At 39.0% G+C, this 16,066-nt stretch overlaps 1 protein-coding gene across 1 annotated transcript in view; it reads right to left on the bottom strand.

Moving 5' to 3' along the window:
- The window catches only part of MTA3 (metastasis associated 1 family member 3), a 178,072-nt gene that overhangs the window by 1,470 nt on the left and 160,536 nt on the right, over window positions 1-16,066 (bottom strand). The window contains exons 15-16 of the mRNA XM_074989606.1: window positions 11,856-11,942; window positions 8,074-8,220 (exon numbers count right to left, since the gene is read on the bottom strand). Coding sequence (XP_074845707.1) covers window positions 8,074-8,220; window positions 11,856-11,942 — 234 coding nt within the window. The remainder of the gene's footprint in view (window positions 1-8,073; window positions 8,221-11,855; window positions 11,943-16,066) is intronic.

The raw sequence follows: 16,066 nt of genomic DNA, 5'->3' as shown, positions 1-16,066 counted from the left end.
CAGAGAGAATTCTACTTTTTGGCTGGGACTGCTCTTCTTAGCCACCCAGGAATATTTTAAATAATCCAAGTTGTTTTGGGCTTTGGCAGCAGTAGCAGCAGCAGATGTGAAAGCAATGTCATCTCCCGGAATAGATAAAAGCAGCAACATGCATCTAGAGGAAGACTCCAAAAGGTGTATAATATTTCCAAAAAATATTATGACTGGGTTTTCTGGCATCCAGTGAGTATATTTAGAATGAAGAATTAGAGCGAATGTAGATTATGCATACAAAGTTGAGTGTTTTCTCTAGGAAGCTGAAAAGTTTAAATTTCCCTGTAATTATACACAATGAAGTTTGCAAGAAAAGTTATCATGCAGAATGCATTACATACACCAGAAATATTTTTGGTCAGGATATAGAAAGACAATGCCCTCATCCAGAAGAATTAAAAATGGTAAGTGCATGCAACAATATCAAGGCATTTTAAAGCCTTAAGAGTTTCATATCAAATGTGCAGTGTGATTTAAAATAAATTTAAGACATGTAAACTCCTCTGAAATCTTGGTGGTAGTATTGTTCACAAGGCTGAGAATTGGTTTTAGAAACACAAAAATCCATGGAAGAACATAGTTCTGTCTTTGGAACACTCTCAAAGTTCCAAGTTCTCAACCTAAAATTTGGATTCCTGATCATTGTGTTTTCTTGCTGTTCTTCCAAGTCACTGGCTTCCAGCCTTTTCCAACTGAAAGTACCAGCTGTAGTTGGGGACCTGAAATTGGAACAGTTGTCTTCCGAAGGTTATTTTCCCAATGGAAAAACAGTGCATTTGTCAAACTATCCAATCTTCTGAATGGGCTTGACCGCTCTGCCTTTTCTTTTTTCTGAGATAATCTGCTGGTTCCTGTATGAGAGATGAGCTGCCTGAAATCATGAAAAACCTTAGGATAACTGTACCCATACTGACTCAATTACTTCTCTGGTTTGTGGAAATAGCCACTATTGTCAATGAAAGTCATAAACATTAAACACACACACAGAACAAAACCTTAAAAGTCTATCCATAAAAACACCCAAGTAATATTTCATACAGAAAAACAATAATAAATCCTTTATCTGGCTATAATATCCTGCACTTGCAAGGAGATCGATTCAATGGTCTAACATTTTTTTTCTTTAATTGCTATCATCCTAGTGCAGTACTGTACTTAAAATAACTGCATCCTGACATTTTCAAAATTACAATACTGCTGTTTCTTCCAATGTAATTACATTTTATGCAGGACAGAGTCTAAGTCAATGGCTCAAATCTGGATTATATACGTGGCTGTTCCAATACTGATGAGCATGTCCTCACCAACTATCTCAAATAACACTAACAGCTTCCTTTCTTAGAAGTCTCTGTAAAGAGACCAAAAACTGGCAAAGGACTGAACCACCTTTACACCCCTAAAAAAAGTCCCTCTAGAAAGGGTTGATGAATAATTGTGGAGTCCAACAGAGAAACTTTTATTTATCAGCCAGTATTACAGACTCAACTGAATAACAGGTCTCAGTCTTCAGCAATGTTATGCCAGCCATCACCTTTTACAAGCCTTACATTATATATATGTATATCTCCTCGCTATCCTTCAACCCTGCCTACCTTTCCCACCCGATTCCTCCGAGCCAAAAGAAGTAAAGATGCTTTTGATATTACAGGGTGACAGAGATGATGGTCTTGTAACTGCAACATAGCTTTTAAAAAAGAGCTGAATGTCATGCTTGCATCATGCACCTTTGAGCCACTACATCCCTTGTTAACTAAACAATAAGAACGCCCCCAAAACAGCCTTCAGGCTTATTGGGTGAAATTCTATGGCCTGCGTTAAGCAAGAAGTCAGACTAGATGACGATAATGGTTCCCTCTGCCATTAAAAACTACCAGTCAGGGACCAGTAAGACACAAATGGAAAATATGGCAAATACAAGATTTGTGAAATACCTGGAACACTGCAAGAACATTATCTATAGGTTTTAAGATGGTATGGTATCCTGTACAAAGTTTTATTTTAGTCTAAGGGTCTGTCTTCACTTGCCAGTAGATCAGCACTACTTCAAATGATGCAGCAAGTGTCAATTTAGTGGGTCTGGTGAAGACATTCTAAATGGATGGGAGAGCACTCTCTCATCAATTTGTTTACATCACCTCCCTGAGAAGAATAAGGAAAGTCTACAGGAGACACTCTTCTACCAACACCGTGCAGTGTAACCCCTGTGGTAAGTGAATCTAATAATGTCAACTTCAGTTATGCTATTCATGTAACAGAAGTTGTGTAAATTAGATCAATTTGCCATGGTAGTGTAGACGAAGCCCATGTCTATAAAGTACTAGCCTAAGCATGTCCCTGGGTAGCACAGTAATAACGATAATACGTTAGGAAAATCCAACCCAAAGAAACCCATGGTATGACATCATAATTCTCCAAAACAAACAGCAATAAACTGGATTCAGATCTATGTGTCTTGTCCCTTCTAGTGTGCCAGTGATGTGATACATAGGACAGAATTTACCCAGTTGCTTAACTTGGTGTTAACTTCATTAATTAAATTCTTCTACAATAAACTATCACTTTTATAGTTTTATTGAAAACTATTTGTCTGACACAATCCACTTGAGGAAATCGAGTTTCTTCACACCATTTCTTCCTCCCCTATGCAAACAAGTAATACTTAAACAAATCTACTGCAAACTGTTAGAAGAGCCAGAAGAGTGTGGACTACCATAAAGAAAAATACAAAAGAAGGCTATCTTATTATTTTACATCCTATTACTTAGGAAATTACTTTTAAGATGTCCTTTATAAGAAAAAAAATGGATTCTGTGTACACGAATCCCTTGTGGATATTGTTTTTTCTGCCGCTAATGTGGAGCTTTTGTATATCATCAAATGTCCCAGTAGCAATTCCACAGACTGTCACACATGTAGAGAAATAATTAAAGGGCATGTCAGAACAGGCATGAAGATAGTTACCTTAACAGAACTTGATGGTCAATGTAATCTAGCATTCTGTTCCCCTTGAAATGATCTAACCCCCATAAAAATAATTCAAGAAATTACCATGTAAATTTTTAGAGCTGTTTTAAACTGTAGACTAAATCTTTCCACAAAATCCCTAATTACTAATTAAATATTATTCCATGTAGGGCACCCTAGCACAATTAGCCAGGTTGGCACTTCGTCAGTCAAACAAATTCATCAGACTAGATGGTGATCTCTGGTAGCTATTTTTCTGAGTAAGTTTACTTTGAATACTGAGACCTTTTTAGCGAAAGAAATGAAAAGTGTTCCAATCTGTGTTCCGTGGAACACCGGTGTTCCACACAACATAAATAGATGTCCCGTGACAAAATTTCAATGCTAGAAGTATTTTCCTTCTAAATTATTAAGTAAAAATTATATGTGTATCAAAAATACTAAGGTATTTGAATAGTATTTAGACTGTAGGTATATTAATATTTGTAATATGCATAATAATTCAGTTATATTATGACTTGTGTGGAAACAGAGATGCAAAAACACGCTTCCTATTAAAAAAAACTGTCAAATGTTTCTTATTTTTGTTTTCTGTAAAAATAACAAATGTATCATAACACAACATTTAAAAATATTTTTCCATACCTAATTTGTTTTGCATTTCTTTTTCATAAAAATGCTTTTTAAAATGGAAAATATAATTAAACTTTACTTATAGTTAAAATGCCAGTTATTTTAGCATTCCAGATACTAGAAAGCCAGATATGAAAGAGTTTACTGTAATATTTTAATTTTTATTCTTCATTACAGAGATGCTAACCATCCTCCTATCAAATGGACACTAGTTATTCATTCACATGATTTTCTCTTGTTATTTTTTGTTCTTTGTAAAATAAAAGGCATCTAAAAAACCTAACTCTTTTAAATCTCTGGGCCCTGTGGCAGTTGCCCTCTTTGCCCTCCCTCCCCCCGGCATTAGTGGGCCCGCTTTCTACCACAGAATGTATTTGACATGTACAATGTACTTCACCTTATGAATAATGCTCTTCTTGCTAATAAGATTAGGTTATCTGCTTACTGAATAGTGGTATAATTTGACTATTTGCACACTGAATTAAGATCCAAATGCTTCTCTTATACATAGCTGCTCCAGAAAATGAATAACCCAGAATATTTTCTCCACCATCCATTTTTTGCAAGACAGTGCTTTGTCAGTTTGGGTTAAAGTCAGGCCAAATTTTTCACTGGAACATTCACTATTGTGATTTAGCAAGTGTCACAGTAGTAAGGAAAAACTCATGACAATGTATTTCCAGAGCAGCCTCCCTGCTAACTTATGACAAATTGCCAAACAAAATCTAAGGAAATATCTATTTTAATGAAACATTCTTACTCTCACGGCCACACCCTCTCTATGTAAATTCCATTGTGCCTTGGTCTGCCTGTTTTCCAATGTGGAATATGAGCCAGGGACCATTTTGGTACCATCAATCTGCTGTGCAGCATCATATGCACTTAGATGAATATAAAATAATGTATATAGTTAATGCTTAGCAAAGGGAGACTTTGGTAAATCTTGTAATCCTTGTTAAAGCATATTCAGGGGAAAACGCATGTTTATGGATATGAACAGAGTGTGCTGGCCTTCCAATAACAGCTATTCCTTAAGGGCTTTTAAACAATTAACACTCTGGAAGCCAAAATAGGTACATAGCCCCTTTGAGAACTTGTTTTCAGGATGGTATTGGCTATCAGATAGGGTGACCACATTGCCCAATGGCAAATATGGGACACTGGCCTCCAGGGATTGGGGGCTGCTGTACTATGTTAGGGCTCCTCGGCAGTGGGGACTGCTGCCCCACTGTGAGGCACCAGGGAAGGGGGCTCGACAGCCTCTCACTGGGGGGAGCAGAGGATGGGGCCTCCGCAACCTTCTGGTGGGGGGTGCTGAGAATAGGGGCTTTGCAGCCTCCCTGTGGTGGGAGGGGTGGGGAACAGGGAAGCCACAGCAGAAGCTCCCTCCATGAGTGGCGGGATGCCAGGGAACAAGGCAGCTGTCCCATGGAAGGTTCTCTAGCGGCAGGAGCTGCCTTCCCCTAGGTGTGGGGCACCAGGGAATGAGGTCACTGCCCCGTGATGGAGCTCACTGGCAGTGGGGGCTGAAGCCATGGGGTCCAGGGGAATGGTCACAGGGCTCTGGGGAACTGAGCGGTTGCCATGCAGTGGAGCTCCCTGACAGCAGAGGCTGCTGCCCTGAGACACCAGATGTTGGGGAACAGGAGCCTGGCAAAATATGGGACAATTTGCCCATTAAAAAAAAAAGTCGGGATGCCTGTGAGACAGCTTAAATAAGGGACTGTCCTGGTAAAAACGGGACAGATGGTCACGTTATCATCGGATGGCATGAATAATATAGTATACGTTGTCACAGATGGGAGAACAGAATTTGCCCAGGTTAGCAGGAGTTGGAATGGCTCTCTAGGTTAGAAACCAACCTCTCAAACAGAATATAAAATACTTCTTCAATTACTTCTGTGATGGATGGGGAAGAGAGACTGAACAGTCTAACACCTCTTTCAATTTCTGACAACTACATTCTCTAGGAAAAGACAATTTCCCTCCCCTCCAATGTGCCACTTTTCAGGAAAAAAATCACAAAGAATACAAGTCTTCATATTTTTTCCATCTGTTATTCAATAAATCCAAATCCATATTACCTCCTCACTGCTCCAATCAGTTGAACAAAAATAAGGGTTCCTTATATGGGAGAGAGCAGAATTCTATACTTCCCAGATTCATTGCAGAATGATTATTTATATCAAATAACCATTAATGTGTGGTATTTGCAGATTTACATTTGTATATGATGGGGTTCTGCGCTGAAAAATGAGTAAATGGATTTTTTTATTCCACTGATCTGGTCTTCATTTGTATTCAGTCAGATCCACTTGTTTTACTCAGTATAATATGCTCTATTACTTTTCACTCGTTAGCTAAACAGAGCCAAGACTGCTAAAGAACCCGGAGCTGGAATCTATTCTGACTTACAAATCAGATACAGTAGCTCATTAAGTTTCAGTTGCAGACTCTGTATGCTGAGAGTGATGATGCAAACACCAGAAAGAAACCATAACCAAATTACTTTTTGGAGTACAAGCACACTTTAAAATAGTTTTGAGTCAGATTAATAATTATTCACAAATTTTTACAATATGTTTATCTAATTTTCATGTTCACTCTGATGGTTTGCACTACACCATGAAGCAAAACAGCTGGAAACCACAGGCTTAAAAAGCCACAAGCTGTTCTAATTTACAGAAGGAACTGAACTGGTCCAGAGCCCCAGAATCTTGGGCCGCAAGATGGCTTGAAGTTCTCTTTCCTTTCTCCCTACCAAATGCAACTCAGTGAATTTGAGCTAAACATTTGAACCAACCTATTATCTACTGTATGTATACAATAATTACAACAGTATTTGTAAACCAGCATTAAGAGCAATCAACTCTGGTAGCTGTACATAAATAAGACAGAGCAAAATCCAATTAAAGACATCACAACGAAATATTTTTTCAACAACAGTGCAAAGCATCTCCATTTCTACACATCCTTATTTTTATTCTCATTCTGCTCTCTTATGCAAACGGTGCAGATTAGTGGGAAACAATGAAAAAATAATATCAGCTTGACGATTGCAAAACCACAGAAATCTGTTGAGGTAGATCTTAAAAATGTAACTAGTTCCAATGAATTACACACCACCAGTGATGACATTTAAAACTGACAACATATATATGCTAAATATAACTTGCAACAAATTTTGGTACCAATGTACAACTCCAATTTATATTCAAAGCAGAGATGAGAAAAAATAGATTCTGTCCTTCCCAATGACTTTTAAAAACTATTCTTACTACTATGACAGGGAACTAGACTCAATGACATCTCGAGCTCCCTTCCAGTTCTATTGTTCTATGAGCCTATGATTCTAAATATGCTAACTGCATAGGGCAGCAACATTCATAAAGTTCCACTCCTAGGATAATTATTAGGTTCGTAGCCTAGATTTAGAGACCACTTTGAAGTTTTATTCAGTGCCTTGTGATCCAGTCCTTAATGCAATATATCACTACTTTCCAGGTTTCCCTGTAATTTTTAATGTCCATGTGTGGAATGAATTTTGTTATATGCATCATATTAAAGAAAAGTGTGAATGTGCACAACCACTACAAATCAAAAGCCTAGATATAACATATATTTTCAAAAACTTGCCATAGAGATAACTACTCCAGCCTGCACAGGCATTTTAGGACTCACTAACTCAAAGAATTACATTTAAGCGTAAGAGAGAGAGAAATGTTATTAAATGCATAGACCAGTCAAAAAACTTACATGATATACTCCGAAAGTAGCAGCAACAAGTAATAACCACTATGATACAAGTATGTGTTGGGAGATGTGTGAAAGAGACACGGACACTCTGTGTGTGCGCGTGAGAGAGACAGAGACAGACAGGTACCACACACTGCCCCTTTTCAGTAAATCAGCACTCAGCTCTGGAGCCTGCTTCTTCAGACACACCAGCAGCTGGGAGCAAACTCCGGAGCCCAGTCACTCTGTGGGGAGGGGATTTGGGGAGGGTGACATCGATGTCTTCCCCACTCCTACCATGCTCTGAAGAGCAAGCAGGAAGCTCCCACAGCAGCTAGCCAGGGCCTCCAAAGCAGAGGGCAGGAGCAGTGTGGCAGTGGAGGGGAAGGACATGTGAAATGTGTGGACTTTGACAGCATTCCGGGCAGGCATCCAGCCACTTCACTTAGAGGGAATTTGCACTGTATCCTATACTTAACTGATACATCCGACCAAGCGGGTCTTTGCCCACGAAAGCTTATGCTCCAAAATATCTGTTTATCTATAAGGCGCCACAGGACTTGTTGTTTTTGAAGACACAGACTAACTCGACTACCCCTCTGATACTTAACTGAACACCCAAAATTTCAGTTCTCTCAATTCATAGAAGTAACGCTTTTTAGTTCACATAAAAAGATGCATTGTTCCCCAAATCCCAGTTTTACATACCCTCGAGTCCATTGTGATGGCTGTAGTTTCTTTTCCCCAAAATACTTTGGGATGAATGATTAGGAGTTGCGAGCATTCGTTTCGCAGCTGGAATTTGAAGGCTTGGCCTTGACCTGACTATAGTAGGTTTCATTGCAGGATGAATCTCTGTTGGGGTTGAGTGGGGAGGAGATTGTAAATATTTCATTTCAAAATGCTTTATCCGCTCATTTTCTCTCTTAAAACTATATTTAATTTTTCTGTGAACTCAAAGCCACTTTCTTCAGGCCCAGCATGCTTCCAAACCTTTGCATAAAGATTCATTTGCAAGTCTTTGTTAATCATGGCTCTCCCTAAGGTGAAAAATCTAGTTCATTCAGGGCTGCATTAGGTAACTACCATGACTGCATAACTGTGTGTGTTTAGTAGGTAGGAAAAAAAGACACCTCAGCAAATCCCTTTGAACTTAGATTGTGTAGGACAAAAAATCACTTAAGGCAAATGAGCATAAAACATTTACTTTGTTAAAGCCTTATAATATGTTTGGGTATGTATATTACATTACAGTTGGGGTCTAATAACAGTGCATCATTCCGAAGTTGCCCACACCTCCTATTAGAAGGCCTTGTGCTTTGTTGATTATAACTTTGCCAAATTGTACTCATCTGGACTAACATTTTCCAAGTAGTTTGCTTCAGTGATTTTTTTTGCTTTTGTGAGGTGATGGGGGCTGGGAGGTGATTTCAGCTACTACAGTTCAGCGTTTCTGAGCGAGAAGGTAAAGAAAATTAAATTTCCCCACATTAAAATTCTGCTGAACATTTATTTGAAAATCTCTGTTGCGTCAATGCTTTGCAGCAGAGTCATAAAGTTGGTCCACATGGGGGAGAGGCACAGATGTGTGTCAGGAACGTGCCCTTTGTTTCCCCTGGGAAACCTGCACACATTTGGCCACACTATAAGCCTTTGATAAACTGCAGTCCACACATGCTCAGCAGATACTTTTCAGAGTTTGCCATTTTTGAAGTGTCTGTCCACACTAAGCAGGCTTCAGCCCGGACCTTAGCTGCACTTTCCCTGCAATTACAACTTGGCATCAAGGCAGGGCACCTGAACTGAGAGCAGGTGGACACCCTCTCTCCCGTACTCACAATGAACTCCCCCTGCTGCACCCAGACGGGATGCAGGGAGTGACAATATGATGCCATATGATAATTTTCTGGTTTTTTCCCCCCCAGTTTCATTTTCAATAACCCACAGAATTACACACAGCAAAATCTATACAAAAAAACCAGTACTCTGGTTATAAAGCAACCACACAAAAAGTTAGGAAATGCCAGAATTAAGATTGTGTGAGAAGTCAATATCGGGTGGCATCCTAGGGATTGCATTTAGGTCACCTGCAAAGCAGTACACCACCTAACCATTAAGCTTGCCTCAGGTTATAATTCAATTTTCAGTGAGGCAAAGTAATACTTCAGGCCCATATTATTATTAACATTTAGAGTGTGCCAATGCCTGGAAGCCAACCTGTTTGGATACTGTACTAGCCACCGTATGTATGGTGCTGAATTACTGTTGACTTCAGCAATAGTTAAGTGCTTAATAACTCTGAGGATCTGAGCTATAGTAAATTACAGTCCTGGGACTCCACAGGCTCAGCATTTCAAGCAATACCACTCAAAAGAGCAAAAATGAAAATAAATTAGGGATACACAATTTTTACTTGACCTACGGCCTGCTAGTGATGCATGAATTCAAATTATCTGGGGTTGGCAGTCGAACTCTGTACTTCTCATGAAGAGAGGTTCTCCCGTTGACCTCCCTTTATGTGGACAGCCAGGTAAGTCAATTGCAGAAAAGTCAATTCCAGCTACACAGTTGCTGTAGCTAGACTTGCGTATCTGCAATCTACTTACCTGCGTAGTCTAGACCAATCCCGCAAAAGTGGCCTCATTTTCAGAGGTACTGAGCACCTGCCCCTCCAACTCAACTCTTCTGAACCATTACAGGTGGAAATGATGACCGATGTTTGTCAGGCAAAAGTGCAGCTCTGCCCTAATTGGCAATATAAGATCCTCAGGTAAGCAACACACACTTCAGGGCTCTTGTTCCCTACACACAGGGGACTCTAAATTGGCTGCATGGAAAGTAATCACAGTCTCTCCAAGGAGGGGACTACCCTTCATGCTTATTGGCTCCTCAGGAACCAGCAAAGTCATAATAGAAAGACATGACTCAGAATGTGTGGGTAGGTGAAACACCCTTTTGACACTCTTTCAAGAAATGGAGAAAAATGATCTCCTAGGAGGTATAACCACATGTATTCTAACAAATATTTGACGGAATGGTATGAAAAATTGAAAAGCAAACCTGTTACTCAAGCAGACCTTTAAGTCATGGCATGGGATGATGAATTTTAGAAGCAAAATGCAATAACCTACAGATTGTATAAGGTCAGCCTGTATTTTATTCAACTATGCACAGCCAGCACACTAAAAGTCACTTACTAGCCACCTTTTGTGGAGCTATTTCATCTATGGTACTGTTCAGATTGGACCAAACAAATTTGCAAAAATGAAACAAAGTGAATATTCTCATCATTAATCTTTTCACAACTACATCTTGTCCACCCTGTAGGCCTCAGTTTCCCCACATAGGCCCAAGTAATTCAACTCAGTGAGAGAAATTAGACTCTTCAGTGTTGAATTTGCAGCTTTTTAGGGTACAAGGAGCTGTGATTTTCCTCGATAAGCACAGGGTCACTACTGAAGGGCAAGAATACATGTTTTGGAACTTTGAGGTCAAAAGATGTCCAGATTAACAAACAACATCTGCCCATGACTCTGTAAGCAGGAGAGACCTTTTCAAAAAATCGCTTTCTCTGAAAATTCCCCTTTGTCAGCATTAGGCATCAGTTTATTAATACTGGAAAAAATCCTGAGACTTATTATTTATTCCTGCTCTTTACACATTGATTTCAATGGGAATTTCAGTGAATACTGTGGGTTGATTTCCCCTGTCAGTTACACCTGAGTAAACTGAAAGTAACACAACTGGCTTCATAGCATTATTCCAAATGTACACTGGGGCAATTCTTGACTTACTCTCTGTTGCTCTGCTTATTCTTCATGCTCATCTCTGCTTCTTTGTTCTTCTAAGAACTGGTTCAATGTTTTTATTCATTTATACAATAGTATAGCTCAAGGGCTTTCCCTATTCCTGAAGTGAATGTATTATCATGGTAGTCCCCTTTGAAGATTAGATTTTGATGTATTAATATTGAGTAAAAATAGTGGAATCTCCTCTCTCCCCTCATCTCCGACACCCCTTTTTTCTACCCCCACCCCCCTTGGGAGCTCTGATCAGAAATATGCTGATATATTCTCTTTCCTATTTTTGCACTCAAGAATATCACACCTTTTGCAGCGAGTTGGTGGGATACAAAAAACTGTTAACACCTTAGAATGGAATTTCGAGAAGTGCTCAGCATGGGCCTAGCTCTGCTCCAGCTGAAGACCAACATTAAATGTTTTTGAAAATTTCACCAAGGTAAAAAGCCAGAGAACTTACCACATGCTAAATGTAGCCATTTTTACACCGATGTCTAAAGGTATTCTAACTAAATACTGCAAAGCACAAACAATTTACCATGCAACTGCATAGCAGATTACAGTAGCATATCTGAGCTTTTAATCATGTTACATTGTTATGGTTTTCCTTACTGATGAGTAGAATTTTTAAAAATTGCTAAAATATTGACGTCTAACTTTACTCATTTTCCTCAAACACAGAATACCCACCTAAATACCCAATGATACAAGACAGTGGTTTTCTAGTGCTTTTGATCTTCAGAGGACCTCCAACTATTTCACAATGTCGGTCTGCATCTGAAAATAAAAAATGTGAAGAGTTTAAAAAATTATTTTTAACAGGCTAGTACTCCACATAAACAGTAACAGTACATCTGTAAGTTTCCTCTATGCATTCTAAGTATAACATATTACTGACTAAAAGAAAAATACTTTCGTTTTTACCTCATATTCCTCTGATGCATACGTACTCGAGACTAGGATGCAGAGGCAGGAAATATGCTGATGTATGTAAACATGAAAAGATAATTATTTGTGACACATCGAATAGCTACAAAATCTTTTGGAAAATGGCCAACTCTGTGCAAAGGAAAACATTATGAAGATGAAAAGATGATTTAAAAACAAATGAAAATAAGAACCACAAACACAGTCCTGGGCATTAACAGACACCTCTAATGGACTAATTAGCACAAAGCCTTCATTGCACTGTTTTTTTTACAAGCTTATTTGGCTCTGAAATTGTAAACTAACCTTGCTGTGAGAAAGGGCCATTATTTAAAATTTAGACTTTGATAAATACTCTATGGTTTTTGTACATCATTCTTTAGCAAATAAAGTGTAATACTGCAGGTGATTATTGCAAGGATAATCTTAAAAGAAATCTGCTACAACAATAGTGATCTTTATCAACAGAAAAATGCATCTTTCACAAACAGAAACCATGGGTTAAAGCCCGTGCCCAAATAAGACAAAGGGAATTTTGTCATTTACTTCAGTGGGGCCAAGATTTCATCATTATCGTATCACATATTCTTACCTCAGTTTGCACTTTTGAGAAAGTCCTTCAGATTTACTCACTATATTATGCATTTTGTACATTCAAGGTCAAACTTATTACATGGGGTGTTTGAATTTACCTTGTTCTAGACCAAGGACTTCATCCATCAGTCAGAACAGAATCATGCGAGAGGTTTATTAGCTCATAAAAGTACTCATGAGACTGCTCATAACCTACTGTAAGACAGTAACAGAAGGAAAGCCGTGCTAGTCTATATACTATCAAAGCAAAAAAGCAGTCAAGTAACACTTTAAAGACTAACAAAATAATTTATTAGGTGAGCTTTCGTGGGACAGACCCACTTCTTCAGACCATAGCCATACCAGAACAGACTCAATATTTAAGGCACAGCGAACCAAAAATAGTAATCAAGGTGGACAAATCAGAAAAAAATTATCAAGGTGAGCACATCAGACAGTAGAGGGGCAGAAGGGAGGTGGGAGTCAAGAATTAAATTAAGCCAAGTATGCAAAAGAGCTCCTATAATGACCCAGAAAATTCCCATCCTGGTTCAAACTTGTTAATGTGTCAAATTTGCATATAAAAGAGAGCTCAGCAGCCTCTATTTTCAGACTGTCGTGAAAATTCCTCTTCAGTAAGACGCAAACTTTTACGGCATTAACAGAATGGTCCACTCCATTAAAATTCTGGCTGACTGGTTTGTGGATCAGGAGTGTTTTTATGTCTGATTTGTGCCCATTAACTCTTTGTCTAAGAGAATTTGAAGTCTCTCCAATATACAAAGCATCTGGGCATTGTTGGCACATGATGGCATATATGATGTTAGCGGAGGAACATGAGAATGTGCCCGTGATTCTGTGAATAACCTGGTTAGGTCCAGGGATGGTATCTCCAGAATAGACATGTGGACAAAGCTGGCAGCGGGCTTTGTTGCAAGGAAAAGTTCCAGGACTGGTGCTCCTGCGGTACAGACTATGGTTGTGGGTGAGAATCCTATAAGGTTGGGAGGCTGTCTGTAGGAGAGAACAGGCCTGTCATCTAGGGCCTTCTGGAGTGTGGCATCCTGATTGTAAGACGTTTCAGGAAGAGCAAAAAATGAAGTACTGAGCACAAATATCCCAAGTGTTGCAAAATTAGCTGGCACCAGGATGAAGAATGGGATTCGTAACTCAGCCTTTTGTCCAGACAAATCATGGCGCTTTATTCTTTTCGCCCTTTTTGAGTCTTGTCATTTAAATTTCACAGGAATACAGAGGAACAGAAAATCTATGAGTTTTCCCACTGACATGAATGAATGGAAGCGAAACACATGTTTTTTAAACTAGTTGGAAACACTGGTTGGTCCTTTTTCTAGTAGGACTAGAAATAATAATAAGGAGCTTTCAGCCTATATAATTTAGGCTATGTCTAGACAAGAGTGTTTTGTCGACATAACGGATGTTGTGTTGACAAACCCTGGAGAGCATCTAGATTACCAAGTGCATTCTGTTGACAGTAAGCCTGGACGCTGTCATTACAGCGGATCACTCTTTCGATCCACTTTGCTGTCTGGACATGATCTGTCAATAGCAATTTTGTCGCAAAATATCTTCCAACAAAAACTTCTATTGACAAATTGCTCTAATCTAGAAATAGCCATATAGTGAAAAAGGAGGATAAATCCTGCATATTTTGCACACCATGAAATCCCATTTCTTCCTGTACAAATGCATATTATACCTAAGTACATATACAAATTGCACATATATATGTTTGATACAATTTGCTAAAAATAGGGAGTAGAGCATCTGGCTCCAAAATTCAAATATTTATACAGTCTCCACTTTGCCTCTACCTTGTCTCTAGTTTTTAGATAAAGAATTCTTTCCTATTGATTTTATCCCTCCCAGCACAAACTGCTAAACACAATCATCCACAGGTCAGAAGTGCCATATGGGTCAATTCATACTGAAGAAAAAGAGGTGAAATTACACCTTCTAGAAATTAATTTCATATCCAAATTCCATGTAATCCTATGGGGAAAAAATCACCAGAAGGTTTGCCAGAAGAACAACAAAAGCTATAGCCTCCGTTTTCAAACTTTGATTTTTCATAAAGGTATGTTCACATCATTTTTAAACAAACAATGAAGCTACCAAAAAGTTCCTAATGGTAAAAGTATATTAAGCAGCCTATGTGGAAAAATGAAATCCTCTGACTCCTACTGCAAGTTTCCTCAGACAATTGATATCTGGAAAGTTCAAAGGCTCACAAGCTCAAATACTCTAAAAGCCAAGCACACAGAGCACTTTCTATTAAACTACAAGTGCTCTTTTCAGCAAAAAAACTGAATTAGGACTAACTGAGCGAACATTACGTAACTTAAAAACTCTATTACATTTGAGATATTTTAAATGGGAGAAGAAAAAGACAGTTCTCCATTGACTCCCTTAGTAGGATAAACATAGTGAATAATTTTACTTTTGGGAGGGGAAGCAGCTGCTGTGAAGTAATCCATGAGATAAACCTCACATTATTTGTAAAATGTCACTGAATTGGGGTAAGGAAGTCTTGTGCTAAACCTGGGGTCAGCACCCCCCAGCATGGGTACCAAGAGTGGCATGTGAGCCAATTTGCATTGGCATGCAAAGTGGGAGCCCAGCCCTGCCCTTCGTCTCCCATGCAGACAAGAGCTTGCTCAAAGCCATGCTGCCTGTGGAATAACAAAAAGCCAGCTAACGCTATCAACCACCACCTAAAGGGTAAAGCTCTGCATCTTAATTTATAGAAGAATGAAGCTGTTGAAAGCAAGGATTATTAGTGACTTTAAAAAAGTATCACCTGCACTCAGACCATACATAGAGGTCAAATTTCGGCACCCCGCCTTGGAAAGTTTTCTGACTCCATGCTAGACTGTGGACACAGGTTTGAAACAGCCTTACTCCAGTACTGCTGTCATACCATTTGACCACCACAGAGAAGCAGTAGGTGCAGCAGAACAGCCTTTTCTTAAGACAGACAAAATATATTTACCTCTCACTACATAGGCATATGCTACTGATTCCCTGCTTCTCTGTTCCTGAGTCATGGATTTCTGGTTAAGCTGTGTAAAATATTGAACTCAAAACCCAAACATTAATAAAAGGCATTTATTGCTGAAATGATGTGTAATGCACATCTTTCAAAAATGTCTACCTGTTCCTTGTCAAGAAGTCAGGCAGGGTCTGGCAAGAGGGCTGCAGGGGTTGTCAGAGAAATCAGTCACTCTTTAATGACATATTTGAACTTTTGAAGTTTACTAGGGAAGCTGATCCTGCAACATGCCCTTAACTTTACACACTGGGGGTTTGATCCCGTTCCTACTGTAGTTGATTGCAAAAATCCCATTTGACTTAACTGGTGTGTGACCAAGCCTTAGTGG

The sequence above is a fragment of the Carettochelys insculpta genome, chromosome 3 (genome assembly GCF_033958435.1).
Source record: "Carettochelys insculpta isolate YL-2023 chromosome 3, ASM3395843v1, whole genome shotgun sequence".
Taxonomy (NCBI): Eukaryota; Metazoa; Chordata; order Testudines; family Carettochelyidae; genus Carettochelys; species Carettochelys insculpta.
The sequence above is the reverse complement of the archived record's forward strand: the minus strand, read 5'-3'. Positions and strand labels throughout refer to the sequence as shown.